At 42.2% G+C, this 19,449-nt stretch overlaps 1 protein-coding gene across 4 annotated transcripts in view; it reads right to left on the bottom strand.

Moving 5' to 3' along the window:
• Positions 1-2,146: 2,146 nt before the first annotated feature.
• The window catches only part of CIAO2A (cytosolic iron-sulfur assembly component 2A), a 30,840-nt gene continuing 13,537 nt past the window's right edge, over positions 2,147-19,449 (bottom strand). Inside the window, exons 4-8 of one of the 4 annotated variants that reach the window (XR_004251856.2) lie at positions 13,876-13,921; positions 10,680-10,852; positions 10,316-10,420; positions 8,639-8,819; positions 2,147-2,225 (exon numbers count right to left, since the gene is read on the bottom strand). Coding sequence is in view for 3 of the 4 variants with exons in the window: in XM_032175836.2 (XP_032031727.1) it covers positions 11,317-11,414; positions 13,876-13,921 (144 nt within the window). In the remaining variant the exon portion in view is untranslated. The other 3 variants (XM_032175837.2, XM_032175836.2, XM_032175838.2) reach the window with 3 other exon arrangements.

Here is a 19,449-nt window from a genome sequence, read left to right as displayed (position 1 = left end):
TTCCGGACACAGGAGGATTGCTCAAGGCAGAAGTTTGAGACCAGCCTGGGCAACATAGCGAGACCCTCTCTACCAAAAAATTTAAATTAGCTGAGCATAGTGGTGTGCACCCATAGTCCTAGTTACTTGAGAGGCTGAGGCTGTAGGATTGCTTGAGCCCAGGAGTGTGTGGTTTCAGTGAGCTACGATTGTGCTACTGCACTCTGGCCTAGGAGGCAGAGTGAGACCCTGTCTCAAAAGAAAAAAGAAAGCAGGGGGTGGGAAGAGGGGGTGTGCTCTGCTCTCATGACCTAATTAACACCCACCTCTTAATACTCATTAATAAGTTCCCACTTCCTAATACCATCACTTTGGGGGTTAGGGTTTCAACATATGAATTTGGAGGGTACATAAACATTCAGACCACAGTAGTATCACTGGGTTGGGCCAAAAGGGGTACTTCTAGTTTTCATCTTATATTTTTTGAACTTTTTTGGTTTTGCTATATTTCTATATTACTTCTATGATTAAAGAAAACTAGGTTAATTAATAAAACAAAATATCTACAACAGAAGCTGTTCTGAGGATGGTAAGCTTTTATCCATGGGGGTCTCTTCATTCCAGAAAAAAAATGAATAAGCATTGCATTTAATGCCCATTAATGCTCATTAAGTTTTTAGACTTATTAGTGAGTGCTGAGGTCCTTAGAGCTCATGCAGATTTCCTCGGCTTCATTTCTTTTCAACAACAGCACTTAGTAAAGGGTAATGTATTCTTTTGCAAAATCTTGCTAAGAGGAAAATAATTGCCAAGAGCATCAAACATTGCTAATGTGAAGACACATTAAGCTGTAAATATCCTTCAGAAAATGATGAAAATAGCAAAATGAGTAAAATCATATCTTGATTATTGTGTCCAGCTATGTCCCATTTATTTCACCAGGAAGTTCTGTGTCTGTCAATCTACCTGGACCCTATTTTCAATCCACAAAATAGGTAAGGAACCTAGAAAATTTTGCATTGTGTTCTGTTAATTCACTTTAATCAATAGGGAAAATGACTTGCCCAAATCACACTGCTGATTTTTGGCAAATGCTCAACTGGAAATCAGGCCTCTTCTGGTATATCCTAAGCCCATAGGTCCTGACCCCATGGCCTCTGATTCTTCCATGCTATGTGAGTATGGACAGGTCACTCAACATTTCCTGGCCTCAGTGTTCTTACCTGTAAAATGAAGTTGTAGAATTAGATTAACACAAAATTAGCCCTCACTGTCCCTGATGGTAGCCACGTTTTTCAGTGGGAGAAATGTAGGTCTCACAAGGCTCTGCAACTTGGTAAGTTTCACCTTGAAAGGCAATCTTGCACACAGATTCACTTTACATTCTGTCTCATCTGAATAGACTCAGCTTAATGTAGCCAAAAAAACCCCAAAAAACAAAAAAACACCCACAGTTGTGACAGTCTGAGGAATCCAGCTACAAGGAAACTCAGTTGATAGGACCCAGCTTAGCTAAATTTGCTTAATCAAAACAACAAAAAAAGCCTAGGAACCATAACACTCCTTAAAAAACAAAAAGCGGGTTGGTAGCGGTGGCTCATGCCTATAATTCCAGCACTTTGGGAGGCCCAGGCAAGCGAATAATGAGATCAGGAGTTTGAGACCAGGCTAGCCAACATGGTGAAACCCCATCTCTACTAAAAATACAAAAAATTAGCTGGGCGTGGTGGCGGGCACCTGTAATCCCAGCTACTCGGGAGGCTGAGGCAGGAGAATTGCTTGAACCCAGGAGGTGGAGGTTGCAGAAAAAAAAAAAAAAGCACACACACACACACACAGATTTATTAACCTAATAAGTTTTGGTAAAAGGTCATGATCATTTTTAATTCTGCATGAATCGGTGGATTAGCAACTGTAGACCAAGCTCAGTATTAATCTCGTTTGTTGTTAATGATGCTAAAGGATCCTTGGAACCCCTAGAAAGCCAACATTCACTGTGGCTTCTATAGTTAGACATTCAAAACCAGAAGGAACTTTAGAGATCACCTAACACATTAACTTTATAGAAGACAGAAGGAGGCCCACCAGAGCAAGAGTGACTTACCCAAGTTCACATTTGTCTGGGGCAGAGCCAAGATTAAAGGTCAGGCCTCTTGACCCCCAGCTCAGTGGATATTCCTCATGTGAAATGCCAAAGGCTGAAGCCCTGGGTAAAGCCAGATTCACTCATTATGACCAAGGTGAGCCTGAAATAATTCAACAAGAAATGTTGGAAGTCCAATATGCAAAAAACACACCAGTAGCTGTAGGAGACACCCGAGGAGACATGAAATAGAAAACACATTCGAGATAGCCAAGAATGTGAGCAGTGGGCTGCAGCTCCAGCCCCCAGGAGTTTGGATAAAATCAAGGGAAACTTTCCCAAGAGAGAAAATACATTGTATTTCCCACCTTAAAAATATATTTTTAAAAATGGTTTTATAAAAGACACATACCACAAGAGGTGTTTTGGTTTTGTTTTAAAGACAAGGTCTTGCTGTGTCACCAAGGTGGGAGTACAGTGGTGCAATCACAGCACACTGCAGCCTCGACCTCCTGAGTTCAAGTGACCCTCCGCCTTAGCTTCCCTAGTAGCTAGGATGGCAGGCACATGCCACTATGCCCAACTAAGTTTGTTTTTAATTTATTTTTGTAGAGACAGGGTCTTGCTATGTTGCCCAGGCTAGTCTCAAACTCCTAGACTTAATCGATCCTCCCACCTTGCCCTCCCAAAGTGCTGGGATTACAGACGTGAGCCACTGTGCCCTGTCTACCACATGAGTCTTTTTCGGTGTTTTAAATAATATTTATTAGGGGTTATCAACTTATCAAAAGGAAACATTCATTGCAGATAAACTTTTTAAAAGACAGAAATAAATACTCTTAAAATGTTGATATTTCTTCTATTTTTATACATAAATGCACTCTTGTTTTTAATTGGGATCACTTGGCATATATTATTTTGTATCTTGCCTTTCTGTCTTAATTTTGTCTTGAGAATTTCCCATGTAATTAAAGAGTCTTTGAAAACATCAAGATTCCATTAAATAAGTGTAGTATCAATTATTTAATGCCTTACATATTGTTAGTCATTAAGTTGCACATTTTTCATGAAAAAAATAATGCTGTGATCATCATATGATTCATAACGTAGGGTTTGAAAATAATGGTCATGGATAAGATAAACTATTCAATAAGTGATATCAAGACAATAACTAGTCATCTGGATACAAAACTGAGTTGGTTCAGTATTTATACCAGTATAAATTCTCAGTAGTCTGTACTGAGTATTTATACTGCGTATTTAGTAAATTATACTGAGTATTTATGCCAGTGTAAATTCCAAATGGCTCAAAGGTTGAAATGTTTAAAAATAAAATCATAAAAGTATTAAAGGGAAGGATAGGAAAAATATTCCCCTAGGAGAGGGAAAGACCTTTCTAATTATGACCAAAACAATCCAGGATACATAAAATTAAGGAATGACAAATTAAATCCCATAAAAGTATATTTATGGCAATTAAAAAAGAGAAAAAGTAAAAAAGGACAAACTGGATAGGCATGATGGCTCACACCAGTAATCCCAACACTTTTGGAGGCTGAGGCAGAAGGATTGCTTGAGGCCAGAAGTTCAAGAGTCTGGACAACACAGCAAAACCCTGCCTCTACCAAAAATTTAAAAATTAGCCAGGCGTGGTGGCCCATGCCTGTAGTCCCAGCTACTTGGGAGGCTGAGGTGGGGGGATTGCTTGAGCCTGGTGATTGCGCCACTGCACTCTAGCACAACATATGCTAAAATGTAAGCAAAAAAGGGGCATATGTGTTTGTACTGGCTTTTACAGGCATAAAAAACTCTGAAGCTATAAGTAAAGAGTGATTAATCATGAAACCTACTGGAAAAGGATGTGAACTAAATCGGGAAGGAGTCTTTTCACTGTATAGCTTTGAATGCTTTTTGATATTGAACCACCTGTGGTATTACTCATTCAAAAACTGAATAAAAGCCAGGCATGGTGGCACGCAGCTGTCGTCTCAGCTACTTGGGAGGCTGAAGCAGGAGAATCGCTTGAACCCAGGAGGCGGATGTTGCAGTTAGTGAAGATTGCACCACTGCACTCCAGCCTGGGCGACAGAGCAATACTCCGTCTCAAAAAAAAAAAAAAAAAAGGGCCGGGCGTGGTGGCTCACGCTTGTAATCCCAGCACTTTGGGAGGCCGAGGCGGGCGGATCACGAGGTCAGGAGATCGAGACCACGGTGAAACCCCGTCTCTACTAAAAATACAAAAAATTAGCCGGGCATGGTGGCGGGCGCCTGTAGTCCCAGCTACTCGGAGAGGCTGAGGCAGGAGAATGGCGTGAACCCGGGAGGCGGAGCTTGCAGTGAGCCGAGATTGCGCCACTGCACTCCAGCCTGGGTGACAGAGCGAGACTCCGTCTCAAAAAAAAAAAAAAAAAAAAAAGAAATGAATAAAAATATAAAAATCTCAGCTACTTGGGAGGCTGAAATCGGAGAACCGCTTGAGCCCAGAAGTTCAAGACCAGCCTGGGCAACATAGCAAGACCTGATCTCTACAAAAAACAAACACACAAAAATTAGCTGGGTGTGGTGGCTTGCACCTGTAGTCCCAGCTATTCAGGAGGCTGAGACAGGAGGATTGCTTGAGCCCAAGAGTTAGAGGCTGCAGTGAGCTATTATCTTGCCACTGCACCCCAGCCTGGGCAACAGGGCGAGATCCTGGTATCTTAAACAAACAAAAAACCTGAATAGGGTCAAACATGTTTACACAACAAGAAAATAGGAAATATATTTGCAGTATATGTGACAGAAAATGCTAATATTTGTATTGTATAATTAGCTTTTTAAAACATGAACATTCCAGTAGAGGCCAGGCACAGTGGCTCACACCTGTTATCCCAGTGCTTTGGGAGGCTGAGGCTGGAGGATTGCTTGAGCCTAGGAGTTTGAGGCTGCAGTGAGTATGAAAGCATCACCGCACTCCAGCCTGGATGACAGAGCAAGACTCTTATCTCAACAACAACAAAAAAAAATTCTACATGTTTAACTTTACAAATAGATGCTAATGAAAAACCTTTTAAAAATCCTCCACCTTGGGCAAATATTTTTTTAAATAATAATACCCAGTATTAGCGTAGCACAGGAACACCTACCCCACTCTTGGTTGGGTATCAATTGGTACAATTTCTCCAGAGGCCAATTCAACAATATGTATCAAAGCCTCAAAATCATTCATAATCTTTAGCAAAGAGTTCCACATCTAAGAAAGTCTTCAGTGATTGGCCATGTGCGGAGGCTCACACCTGTAATCTCAGCACTTTGAGAGGCAGAGGCAGGCAGATCACTAGGTCAGGAGATGGAGGCCATCCTAGCTAACATGATGAAACTCCGTCTCTGCTAAAAATACAAAAAATTAGCTGGACGTGGTGGCGTGAACCTGTGATCCCAGCTACTCAGGAGGCTGAGGCAGGAGAATCGGTTGAACCTGGGAGGTGAAGGTTGCAGTGAGCTGAGATCACACCACTGCACTCCAGCCTGGGTGACAGAGCAAGACTCCCTTCAAAAAAAAAAAAAAAAAAAAAAGTCTTCAGTCATAATCACTCCGGTCAGAACAAAGGCGCAGGCTGCAATGAGTCCATGGTGGTCTGGTACCATTTAGCGCAGCCCGGTTAGGGGGGAGTGAGGGTGCCCTCAGGGCCTTTGGGAAAACCCAGGGCAGCTGATGCGAAGTGGGGGGGAAATGCTCTGTCACTAAGCAATAATGCTTTGCTGCCATCTGGTGTTCTCCCAGGTAATCGCACCCAACCCAGAGGAAAAACTCTCCAAGTTAGCACCAAGCAGCCCTTTCCTCTATTCTCCCCTACCCCGGAAGATGGGGGTCTCGCTCTGCCACCCAGGAGGGAGTGCAGTGGCGCGATCAGGGTTCACTGCAGCCTCAATATCCTGGCCTCAAGCGATCCTCCCATCTCAGCCCCCCGCGTAGCTGGAACTACAGGTGTGCACCACCACGCCCTGCTAATTTTTTTATTTTTTGTATAGACAGGGTCCTGCTATGTTGCCTAGGCTAGTCTCAAAAGCTCTAGCCATCCACCCACCTTGGCCTCCCAAATGTTGGGATTACAGGCGTGAGTCACTGCACCTGGCCTTCTCTATTTTTAACAAACCCTAATAAAGCATTTACTAGGTTCCAGGCATTGTGCTCAGCACTTTACAAGCATTCCCTTTTTTAGTCCTCATAAGGGCCCCATGAAACAGGTAATTTTATCATCCCCATTTTACAAATGAGGGAACTAAAATACAGAGCAGCTAGGTAACTTGCCCAAAGTCACACAGCTACTAAGTGACTGAGTATTGGATTAGAACAAGATGGCAGTTTGGCACCAGTGTCTGTGCTCTTGACCCCATCCTTTGTGAAGAGGATCCAGGGTCTGTGTGGTACTAACAGCACTTGGAGAGAACCTGACAGCCCATACAGCAACATCCTCTCCACATCTAGTACATCTGCCCCAAATAAGTCCATACCAGAACTGGGTTCGCTCATGCCCTATAGGCAGTCTAAACTGAGTCATGGACAACCACTTCAGGCTAAATCCAATGGAGTTTTTTGGAAAAGTCTTTACTTGTAGTTCATATATACAAAAAGATATCAGAAATAATGTGGCTGAGTGCAGTGACTCATGCCTTTAATCCCAGCACTTTGGGAGACCGAAGTGGGAGGATCACTTGAGCCCAGGAGTTTGAGACCCCCTAGGCAATATAGTGAGACCCCATCTCTACAAGACATTTAAAAATTAGCTAGCTTTGGTGGTGTGCATCTGTAGTCCCAGCTACCCCGGGAGGCTGGGGCGGGTGGATAGCTTGAGCCTGAGAGATAGAGCCATGATCGTGTCACTGCACTCCAGCCCCAGTGACAGAGTGAGACCATGTCCCAGGGAAAAAAAAAAGAGTATTAACAGTAGTGGTGCATCAGTAATGGGTTTGAACCCCGACAGTTCACTGGCTTGTTTTCTACCATGGTATTAACACATGCGGAAAACCACCTGGGATATGAGCGCAATGAGACTTTTATAGCAATCCTACCCCTTCCTAGTAAACTGTCCCCCACTAACTACAGTTAATTGTGTCCTGCTGGACACATCTGCAGTTTTGGTAGCAGTTGCTTCGTGGTGGAGCTGGGAAAGCTGCTTTTTGTTTTTCCTTTTTTTCTTGTTTTTTTTTTTTTTTTTTTTGAGTCAGAGTCTGGCTCTGTCCCCCAGGCTGGAGTGCAGTGGCACCATCTTGGCTCACTGCAAGCTCCGCCTCCTGGGTTTACGCCATTCTCCTGCCTCAGCCTCCCGAGTAGCTGGGACTACAGGCGCCCAACACCACGCCTGGCTAATTTTTTTGTATTTTTAGTAGAGACAGGGTTTCACTATGTTGGCCAGGATTGTCTCGAATTCCTGACCTCATGATCCGCCCACCTCGGCCTCCCAAAGTGCTAGGATTACAGGCTTGAGCCACCGCGCCCGGCCTTTTTCTTGTTTTTTTTTTTTGAGACAGCGTCTCACTCTGTTGCCAAGGCTGGACTGCAGTGGCGCAATCTTGGCTCACTGCAACCTCCGCCCCCCAGGTTTAAACAATTCTCTGCCTCAGCCTCCCGAGTTGCTGGGATTACAGGCACATGCCACCATGTCCAGCTGATTTTTGTATTTTTAGTAGAGATGGGGTTTCACCATCTTAGCCAGGCTGGTCTTGAACTCCTGACCTCGTGATCCACCCGCCTTGGCTCCCAAAATGCTTGGATTACAGGCATGAGCCACCGCACCCAGCCTAAGCCCCCACGCCTGGCCATAAGCTTCTTATTTGTAATGGTCTAAGAAAGTAGTGGATAAATAATTACTTGAGCGTGATAGCTCTCATCTGTAGTCCCAGCTTCTTGGGAGGCTGAGGTGGGACAATTGCTTGAGCCCAGTAGTTTGAGGCTGCAGTGAGCCCTGATGGTGCCTTTGCACTCCAGAAGGGGTGACAGAGAGAGACCCTGTCTCAAAAACAAAAACAAGAAGGTAGTGGCTCCTACTGGGGCTCAGAAAGCAATAACCCAAAATATGGCTCCTTGGTGTGCTGTGAATTAAAGGAGAATAGAAAGCTTCAGAAGCAGCCTCAAAAGCAAAGACTTTCTCTGACCATATCCTGCCCTCCTGTCTCCTGCCCCTTCCTCTTCCAAAGGGAGTCATAGAAAACAGAATCTCTCTTCCCCAAGAGAGGTAATAGAAACCAGAACCTCTTTTCAAAGCAAGCCATACCAGTCTGGGAAACATGGCAAAATCCCATCTCTACAAAAAAATACAAAAAAAAAAAAATTAGCTGGGCATGGTGGCGTGCACCTGTGGTCCCAACTACTTGGGAAGTTGGGGTGGGAGGATCACTTGAGCCTGAGAGGTTGAGGCTGCAGTGAGCCGTGATTGTGCCACTGCACTCCAGCCTGGGCAACAGAGCAAGACCATCTCAAAAACAAAAACAGTAGCAACAACAACAAAAAGCAAGCCATAAAACCTAGAAATATTACTCTAACTTTCCCCCGCCTTTCTGTGCATGAGATGGCCATAAAGAAATTCTCTGACCTACCTTATCTAACAGTAGGTCATACGACTGCCCCATACCTGGGAGGAAGGAATGCTACACAGAAAGGCCAAGAAGAATCTGAAGAGATAGGCCTTGCTGGGTTTCTCCACTTAGTCCATTACCATTAGATCGCACTCTTTTTGTCCAATCATATTTCTACACAATTGTCCACTCTTCATCCAACCTAAGCAGAAAAATAAGACAGTTTTCCCTGGATTCTTCCTATCTGAAGCCTGCTGTGTCACATAAAACTTGGATCGACAACATTTGTTATGCTTTTCTCTTGTTACCCTGTCTTTTGTCACGGGGGTGTTGGCCATGACCTTTATGATGGGTGAGGAAAGGTATCACACTTTTCTGCCCCTATACTCCCAGCCAAAATTGTGAACCCTCAGGGTTCTGAGGGGTTATTAAAGGAGGGGGAAGCCCAATGCTCAGCTAGCATTACTTGTAAAGCAGAGTTATTAACCCGGGGTCCACTGGCTCCTTAGCAAGTCTGTGAATGTCCTGGAGTCACATGCAAAGTTTCATGTGAGTGCCTTTTTCCCCCTAGGGAGAGGGCCCATTCCACATCTTTTATCTGATTTTCCAATTGGTCTGACTTTTCAGAAAGGATAATCATTCTTGTAAATCAGGAGTTTGCTAATGGCACACAGGCCAAATCCAGCCCAGTGCTGGAATTTTGTACAATCCACAAGCTAAGATGGTTTTTATATTTTTAAACGGTTGAAAAAATTAAAAAGGAAAATAGTAATTCATGACACATGAAAATTATATGAAATTCAAATTTGTGTCCATAAAGTTTTCTTGGAGTGCAATCATACTTATTTGTTTACAGACTATCAGCTGCTTCTGTGCTACAAGGGCAGAGTCGAATAGTTACAACAGAGCATATGGCTTGAAAAGCCTAAAATACCGCCTATGTGGCCCTTTTCCAAAAACTTTTCCTAACCCTTGCCAAACATGGACTAGCTAACACTACTTCTGACTATATATGTACCTCTATTTTTCACTTCTATGTAGATACCATTATGATTAATAAAGTTTAAATTCATTTTCTAATATAATTAATGCAGTAGATGTTCGTTTTTTGACCCCTCTCACTCTACTATAGAATTCCCACCATGTGAGTCTTGCTGGGGGGACAGAGTCCACCTCCCCACACCAAAGGTCAGATTTTCTTTTCTCCTGACTCCTTGGCAGCCAGGATATGGACATGTGACTTGAGATCAGCTGACTAGAGATCTCAGCTAGGACTAGGAAGCTGGAGTGAGTCACACAAAAACAAGAAATCACTCTGGCAGTAGCGGAGACAACAGAAGTCACATCTAGCTTCCAGGAGCAGCAGGGCCAGCAGTTCAGGTGACTCCTGTAGCAATGATCCACTTGGAGTTGCATGTCAGTAGTGTCCTCACCAGACAGTCCCTAAGGCATGGTTTTGTCTTTGGACCTGCTGCCTGGCTTCTGTTTCTACTTGGCCAGGACTAGCTCAGGCACTAGATAAGACTGAGCCTGAATCACTCACTGCCTGGAGCAGAGAGAAGCTGAAGGTCCAGGTTGATAAGTATGAACTCCAGGAGCACAGACAATGGCTGATTTATCTTTTGTGTCCTTGGCACCCAAGACTGCCTGGGTCCAGACTTTGGGAGCTGGGCAGTTCTGGCTCAGGAGTTCACTCACATGGTTTGCAAATTGGTGCTGGTTGTTGTTGGGAGGCCTCAGCTGCACTCCGTGTGGAATTCTCCACAGGGTGGCTTGAGTTCTCGTGACATAGCAGCTGGATTCCTACAGAATAAGCAATCCAAGAGCCCAAGGTGAAAACAGCAATACCTTTTATGATCTAGCCTCAGAAGTCACCCACTGTCACTCTGCCATTCTTTATTAGTCACACCCATCAGCTCCAATTCAATATGGAAGTTAACTATACAAGGGCATGAATACCAGGAAGTGAGGATCATGGGGGCCATGTTGGAGGCTACTATACTTCACATGACCATTAACCCCTAAAACAAACCAAATGAAGTAGATAAAGTGCGGACCATACATTTAGGTTGGTTTAATCAAAACTTCTTTGGTGGACTTCTTGATCTTCAAAATTGTGTATGCCATCTGGCCTTCTCCACATTTGTTCCTTATCTATGAAGGGGTCCAGGACTCTCCTTGGAAGGAAGGTAGGCCCAATCTTAAGGGTTCCTTTTGGTTCTCAGATCTCTGATTCTACAAAATAATCAGCAAAAATAAAGCTTTGAAGATATATTTTAGGAGCTGACATTTACACTGGAATTTACAATTCAATAAAAACAGTGAGTCATTACAAGAATCATCTGCTTATTTATTTTACAGAGTAATGATTTAAATTGAGTACATTTGGGCACAGTAGATATTTGACACGAAAAGTAGTTGTATCAGAATGAGCATCAGAAAAATAGCAACTCATCTTACACATAATAACTAGAAAATATTATTCTGTCTGATCATTTTAAGTGTTACAAATCCTGAGAATGTTATACATTGAACAAATTAGGTACTACCTTATAATTAAATCTCACTTGGAAAGAATCCTTTAAAAAATGCTCTGAGGTACAAATCACCTATGTATTAAACATGAGTTTCTGACATTATACAAAAAGTTTAAACAAATACATCAAACAATTACAGGCCAGTGGCTCTTAAAACAGCTATCAGTCAGGTTCAAGGACACACTGTTCCACAATTTCCCGTAAGTTGGGGTTTTCCATTGCAGCTGCCACTCGCTCTTTGTCATTTATCTGCTTATTGACTGAAAAATACACAGACAAAAGTTAGCAGAAGAACTATGTCAATATACAGCGCCAGACAGCATTTTTATTAGCCTGCTGAAACAAAAACTTTAACTCCTTGAGAACTTAAACCTGTTTTTGGCTAATTACTCATAATGTAATTTCCCATCTAGAAGGCAGATTTAAGAGAAAAATATCTACTAGAATTCTACTACTTACCACATCTATTTTTTTCTTTCTAGTCTTTGTCCATATACATATTTTTATACAGTTACATTCAGAATAAATACAATTCTGAAAATTGCTATTTTTTTCCCCATAAGCCTATATTTTAAACTACAGGGTTATTTAACATGGTAAAAGTCTTAAGTGTTCTAAAGTAATTATGAAGATTATGCTACAATGAATACCTTTAAACATATAGCCTTCTTTTGGGAAATATTCTCAAAAATGGGATTATTTTTAAGAGTACGAATATTTTTATGGTGTGATTCATATCACTGATTTACTTCCCCAAATTACTCACCAGTTTATACTGTCAACACCAATACATGAGCTACCAGTTTAGCAACAATACCTGGTATTATTATAATTGTTATTATTATTCTTTGAGACAGGGTCCTGCTCTGTCATCCAGGCTGGAGTGCAGTGGTGCAATCATAGCTCACTGTAACCTCCAACTCCTGGGCTCAAGAGATCCTCCTGCCTCAGCCTCCCACAGGCATGAGCCACCACACCTAGCTAATTTTCAAATATTTTTGTAGAGACAGGGTCTCACTATGTTGCCCAGGCTAGTCTTGAAATTCTGGCCTCAAACTCCTTGCCTCAAGGCATTCTCTCGCCTTGGCCTCCCAAAGTGCTAAGGTTACAGGTGTGAACCACCATACCTGGGCAATAGCTGGTATTATTTAATAAAAACAAATACACACATATACATACATAAAACAGGAGATGGAAAATGGCTCAATATTATTGTTATAATTTGCATTTCCTTGATTAATAGGAAAATAGGACATTTCCCATGTGCATATATTAGTTCTTCTTGCATGAATTTCCTGTTCATGTCTCTTTCTATTAATCTACTAGATCTTTTTTTAAAATTAGTTTGAATGGATCTTCATATAATAAAGGTATTGGCCCATTACGTTTTCTGTACTTAGCTAACAGCACTCTTAATAGAAGAGTTCAAAAGAGAGACGACTATATTCTTAATGTGGATTGAGTTTTCTGGGATGCTGCTAAAATGTCTCATGTAGAAGACACACAAACATACACATATTCCTGTGAAAATATTTTCAATTTAGTTTCTTCCTACTACAATGTAGGCTCCACAAAGGCAGGAATGTATCTCAAAGGCTGAACTATACCCACACATAGAAGGCAATGAATAAATACTATATGAAAAACAAGAATCATAACACTTCATACTATTGCTGTTGTAAAATCCTATCATTCAAGGAATTTCAAAAGGATAACCTGAGTGGATTTAGGGTACCTAAACTCTTATTTTCTAAATTACAGGTAGAAGCCCTCAGCTCGTGGAGTTTAAAGAAATTCAGCCCACAGAGAGTATAATAATCTACATGTCTAGAACTATAGATAGGGCATGGTTTTTAAGTTTTCATGATAGTACCTAAGAAGTTTCCTGGATGGGCTGTTCCTCTGGAAGCAGCAGGCTTCCCTCTCTATAGCTCCCTTTTATGTAGGAGATTTTGAGTGTCTCTCTCTCCAGCCCTGTGTACGCCTTTCTGAGTCTTCTGGGTATCTATCTCACTGTTGCTCTTCCTCTATTATCTCTTTCTTCCATTCCTCTGCTATTTTTTCCCACCTTCTCAATTTACTTAGTGATGAAACTTAAGTACAACATGCCTTTTAAATGTATTTCTCATTATTTGCACTCTATCATTTGTAGATTAAAAACATTAAAATTCTGTTTTTAATGTAACACAGGGATCATACAGTACATTTTGTCTTTTGCTTTTCCCAAACCCCACTTCTGCTATTTTTAAGTAGCTACTGATTGATTTCTCTCTGTAGGCCAGAGGTCCTCTACATAAAAAAGGTTCCCCACTCCCATTCTAATATACTAACCCAGAGAGACAGCACCTACCCCAAGATTCACTAAAGCTCTACTTGCTAGACCTTCAATTTCAAGTACACAGCTCTCTATCCTGTCACCAAAGAAAAGAAGCCTACTTGGAGCTCATAAGTCAAGGTCCCTAGCGCTGGATATTCTTTACAGATGTGTAGCCACTGGCCTAAACTAGTCAACATCCGTGGGCTCTAGTGCACTCGGAGTCCACTGCAAAAATTACTTCTTTGAAATGCCTAGGTTTCCTCACCTAGGAAGGAAGAGCCAATAACTAATTGTGTACTTTTTTGAAAGTAACCCAGCAGATTCTTGGCTGGCGGAAGAATCCAGTATCCAAGATAAAATACTATCTGAAGTTGTTTTTCAATTACGTTTCAATATTCACTTACTGTCTTCTTCTGTTGAGTGGGTTCCTTCAGAAATGTAGATTTCCAACTGGAAAGTGAAAAAAAAAGTAAAAGAAAAAACATTAACACATTCTAAGATAAGAGAGTGAAGTGGAATGTACAGTAAATTCAAACATCTAGGGATGATGGCCCAAATCCTGTTTCTTTCTTTTTTTTTTGAGATGGAGTCTCACCCTGCTGCCCAGGCTGGAGTGCAGTGGCATGATCTCGGCTCACTGCAACCTCTGCCTCCTGGGTTCAAGCAGTTCTCCTACCTCAGCCTCCCAAGTAGCTGGAATTACAGGCACACGCCACCATACCCAGCTAATTTTTGTATTATTATTATTTTTTTTTTTTTAGTAGAGATGGGGTTTCGCCATGTTGACCAGACTGGTCTCAAACTCCTGACCTCAGGTGATCCACCCGCCTCGACTTCCCAAAGTGTTGGGATTACAGGCGTGAGCCACTGCGCCCAGCGCCCCCCAAATCCTGTTTCTAACATCAGAGACATAGGGACAAATCCCCCACATCCTTCTCTAAAAAAAGGACTGAAATGAGTAGGACTTTTTATTTTGGTCACCTGGGAAATGCCTGCAGGTGGTACTTCCATTAATTTTTTTATGAATACACAAAAATATCATTTCACACAAATGAGATCTCATATGTGTGGTTTTACTTAAGAATATCTCTCTTCTGCACTCAACTTCTTCCCAACTCAGTATCTAAACTTCCTCCTGCCCTGCCACTGACTCAGGAAATCTACAATAACAATCTAGTGTGGTTTCTTCCATAGTCTTCTCTATACCCACAGAATCTTACACAGATTTTACACACACACACCCCTACATATCAGGGTTGGATGTTTCTTCACATTGCTTGTTTTACAAAAATGGGATCACAATATACAGTTTTCAGCATCCTTCTTTTCTCATTCATTATTATCTTGCTAAATCTATTCTCAAGTATAATACTGGTTAAGCTATCCCTTCTGGCCCTGCTGCACCCATAGACATGAGCTACCCTCCAAGACCCAGAGCTTTTAAGACAACCTACAGGCTGGGCGTGGTGGCTCACGCCTGTAATCCCAGCACTCTGGGAGGCCGAGGCAGGTGGATCACGAGGTCAGGAGATCGAGACCACAGTGAAACCCCATCTCTACTAAAAATACAAAAAATTAGCTGGGCGCAGTGGCGGGTGCCTGTAGTCCCAGCTACTCGGGAGGCTGAGGCAGGAGAATGGCGTGAACCCGGGAGGCGGAGCTTGCAGTGAGCCGAGATCACGCCACTGCACTCCAGCCTGGACGACAGAGCGAGACTCTGTCTCAAAAAAAAAAAAAAAAAAAAGACAACCTACAAAATTATTACAAATCCTGTGGTAAAGAAAGTATGCTGTAATAAAGACATCTACTTTCCAGAGAACACTGGAACATATGAACTAATTTTTATTTACTTATTTACTACTGAGATAAACATTTCTCATGAGTGAGAAAAATCATAACTTATTATAGTTAAAAGGTATCTTAAAGGTCATCTAGTCCAATCTTTTTTTTTTTTTTTTTTTTTGAGACAGGTCTTACTCTGTTGCCTAGGCTGGAGTGCAGTGGCGTGATCATGTCTCACTACAGCCTCGACTTCCTGGGCTCAGGTGATCCTCCCACCTCAGCTCCCACACTCCCACCCCTCTCCTCCCTCGTCTCTATTTTTTTGTAGAGATAGGGTTTCACCATATTGCCCAAGCTGGTCTTGAATTCCTGAGGTTAAGTGATCTGTCCACCTAGGCCTCCCAAAGTACAGAGATTATAGGCATGAGCCACTGCACCTGGCCCCAATCTCTTTAAAAAGACAAAACAAGCCGGGCGCGGTGGCTCACGCCTGTAATCCCAGCACTTTGGGAGGCCGAGGCAGGTGGATCACGAGGTCAGGAGATCGAGACCATCCTGGCTAACACAGTAAAACCCCAACTCTACTAAAAATACAAAAAATTAGCCGGGCGTGTATTCCCAGCTACTCAGGAGGCTGAGGCAGGAGAATTCCTTGAACCCAGGAGGCGGAGGTTACAGTGAGCTGAGATTGCAGCACTGCACTCCAGCCTGGGTGACAGAGCGAGACTCCGTCTCAAAAAAAAAAAAAAAAAAAAACCAAACAAAACACCTTTCTCCTAGTAGCAAAACACTCTTATTCTAGACCTCAAAGCAACAGGTACAGAATCACTTTATACTGATTTACTTGAGTTTAAAATTATGCAGGACTCATTATTCTAAAAGTGATAAAGTGGAAGAGGCAGCATTTATGCAGCTACTCCTATATGAACTATACTTCAGGGTAACCAAACAACTGATGAGGGGAGCTGTCACCAATAATGAGACAAACTGAATTTATAGGCCTCTGATGTGATGCAATAAGAACACATTTATTCAGTATTCTTGCCAAAAATGCACAAACTGAATCTAACCAGGAAACATCAGAAAACTCAATTTGAGGGACAATCTATAAAATATCTGGTTTACATTCTTCAAAAATATCAAGATCATGAAATAAAGGCTAAGGAACTACTCCAAATTAAATGAGACTAAAGAGACATGACAACTAATGCAATGTATGATGGGGGAGAGGAGCACAGCCAGGAGGAGGGACCGCCATGAAGGATGTTACCGGACAACAGGGGAAATTTGAATACGTGCTGTAGATTAGATGACAGTACTGTATCAATGTCCTGGTTTTGAAATTTGTACTGTGGTAATGTAAGAGAATGCCCTTGTTTTCAGGAAATACACCCTATAGTATTTAGAGTAAGGGGGCATTACAAATGCACTCAAACGTTTCCAAAAAATATGTGTGTGTGTGTGTGTGTGTGTGTGTGTGTGTACATATATAGAGATAAATTAATGATAAACCAAATGTGGCAAAATGTTAACAATTAGTGAATCTGAATCTGGGTGAAGGATATATGGAATTTCTTTGTACTATTCTTCACTATTTTATTTCTTTTCTTTCATTATTTTCATTTCAAATAAAAAGTTAAACATTGTAATTAAAACAGTTAAAAATGCAAAATAAAATAAAATTTACAGGGCATCATAAACCACTAGTATAATAATTTATTAATTTACTCAATTTAAGACATATTTATTGAGCTCCGAATATGTATAAGATCATAGCAGGAACACAGAGATGTATCATATATGAATCTTGACTTCAAGAAGCTGACAGCTGGTCAGGCGTGGTGGCTCATGCCTGTGATCCCAGCACTTTGGGAGGCTGAGGCGGGTGTATCACCTGAAGTCAGGGGTTCAAGACCAAACTGGCCAACATGGCGAAACCCTGTCTCTACTAAAAATACAAAAATTTAGCTGGGTGTGGTGGTGTGCACCTGTAATCCCAGCTATTTGGGAGGCTGAAGCAGGATAATCGCTTGAACCCAGGAGTCAGAGACTGCACTGAGCCAAGATCGCACCACTGCCCTCCAGCGTGGGTGACAGAGCGAGATTCCATTGAAAAAATAAATAAATAAATAAAAATAAGAGAGAAGCTGACAGTCCAGGAGGGAAGATGAAAAACAAATAGAACACAAGTTAGAAAAGGACACTCTCTACATCAGAAGACAAAGAGCCATGGGGCTGGGTGCAGGTGGCTCACGCCTGTAATCCCAAACACTTTGGGAAACTGAGGCTGGAGGACTGCTTGAGCCCTGAAGTTCAAGAACAGCTTGGGCAACATAGTGAGACTCTGTCACTACAAAAAATAAAATTAGCTGGGCATGGTGGCATATACCTGTGGTTCCAGCTACTTGGAAGGGTAAGGAGGGAGGCTCACTTGAGCCTGGGAGATCAAAGGTTCAGTGAGCTGTAATCATACCACTATATTCCAGCTTGGGCAACAGGGTGAGATCCTGTCTTTAAAAAAAACAAAAAGAAAGAAAAAAGAAAGAGCTATGGCAATTCAAAAAAAGAAATAGCTTTAGTTATGGAAATCAGGACTAGTAGTATGGAAAGGTGAATACAAAAAATTAAAAAAAGAATTTAAAAAGATAAATAAAAATTCATCTTAAAAAAGAGAAAGAAATCAGGACTGACATCATGGAAAATAAAAAAGTATTTCACTAGGCCTTAAAATGTGGGTAGGATGTGGCCAGGCCCAGTGGTTCATGCCTATAATCCCAACACTTTGGGAGGCCAAGGCAAGATGATCACTTGAGCCCCGGAGTTTGAGACTAGCTTGGGCAACAAAGAGAGACCTCATCTCTACCAAAAATTAAGAAAAAATTAGCCAGGCATGGCGGTGAGTGCCTGTAGTCCTAGCTACCTGGGAAGCTGAGCCTGGGAGATAGAGGCTGCAGTAAGCAGTGATCACACCACTGCACTCCAGCCTGGGAGACACAGCAAGACCCTGTCTCAACAGCAAACAAAAAAGATGTGTAGGGTTTGAACATATGAGATGGGAGGAAGGGAACTCCAAGTAGACAGGGTACTCTGTGTAAAGGCTAGATAGCAGCCAGGTAGAGAAGGCATAATTGCCCAGCAATTACAAGAGGCAGTAAGAGACAACACCGAATCATTCATGAGCTATAACCAATTACTATGAATTAACTGTGATATCCATATTCTTGCTCAATAGTAGGGTTAAAAACATCTTCCTCAGATTATCACACCAAAAGCACAAGTTAAAAAATTAAAAAAAAATTAGACTTTATGAAAATTTAAAACTTTTGTACTGTAAAGGACACCATCAAGAAAGTGAAAAGACAACACACAGAATGGGAGAACATATTTGCCAGTCATCTGATAAGGGACTTGCATTTAGAATATATAAAGAACTCTTATAATTCAATAATAAAAAGACATCCTTATTTTAAAATGGGCAAAGGATCTGAACAGACAGCTCTCCAAAGATATACAAATGGCCAAAAAGCACATGAAAAGGTTCTCAACATTATTAGCCATCAGAGAAATAAAAATCACAACCACCATGACAGCAGGGTGCGGTGGCTCACGCCTATAATCCCAGCACTTTGGGAGGCCGAGGCAGTGGATCACTTGAGGCCAAGAGTTCAAGACCAGCCTGGCCAACATGGTGAAACCCTGTCTCTACTAAAAATAAAAAAAAAAATTAGCCAGGAATGGTGATACACGCCTATAATCCAAGCTGCCTGGGAGGCTGAAGCACGAGAATCGCTTGAACCCTGGAGGCGAAGGTTGCAGTGAGCCAAGATTGCGCCACTGCACTCCAGCCTGGCGACAGAGCAAGACTCTGTCTCAAAAACAAAAACAAGGCCAGGTGCAGTGGCTCATGACTGTAATTCCAGCACTTTGAGAGGCTGAGGCGGGCGGATCATGAGGTCAGGAGTTCGAGACCAGCCTGGCCAATATGGTGAAACCCCGTCTCTACTAAAAATACAAAAAATTAGCTGGGTGTGGTGGCAGGTGCCTATAATCCCAGCTACTTGGGAGGCTGAGGCAGGAGAATCGCTTAAACCTGGGAGGCAGACGTTGCAGTGAGCTGAGATGGTGCCAGTGAACTCCAGCCTGGGTGACAGTGAGACTCTGACTCAAAAAACAAAAACAAAAAACCATCACTTCAC

Source organism: Hylobates moloch, unplaced genomic scaffold, assembly GCF_009828535.3.
Source record: "Hylobates moloch isolate HMO894 unplaced genomic scaffold, HMol_V3 SCAFFOLD_14, whole genome shotgun sequence".
Lineage (NCBI taxonomy): Eukaryota > Metazoa > Chordata > Mammalia > Primates > Hylobatidae > Hylobates > Hylobates moloch.
Note: the sequence above shows the minus strand (reverse complement) of the source record. Positions and strands in the feature narration are given on the sequence as shown.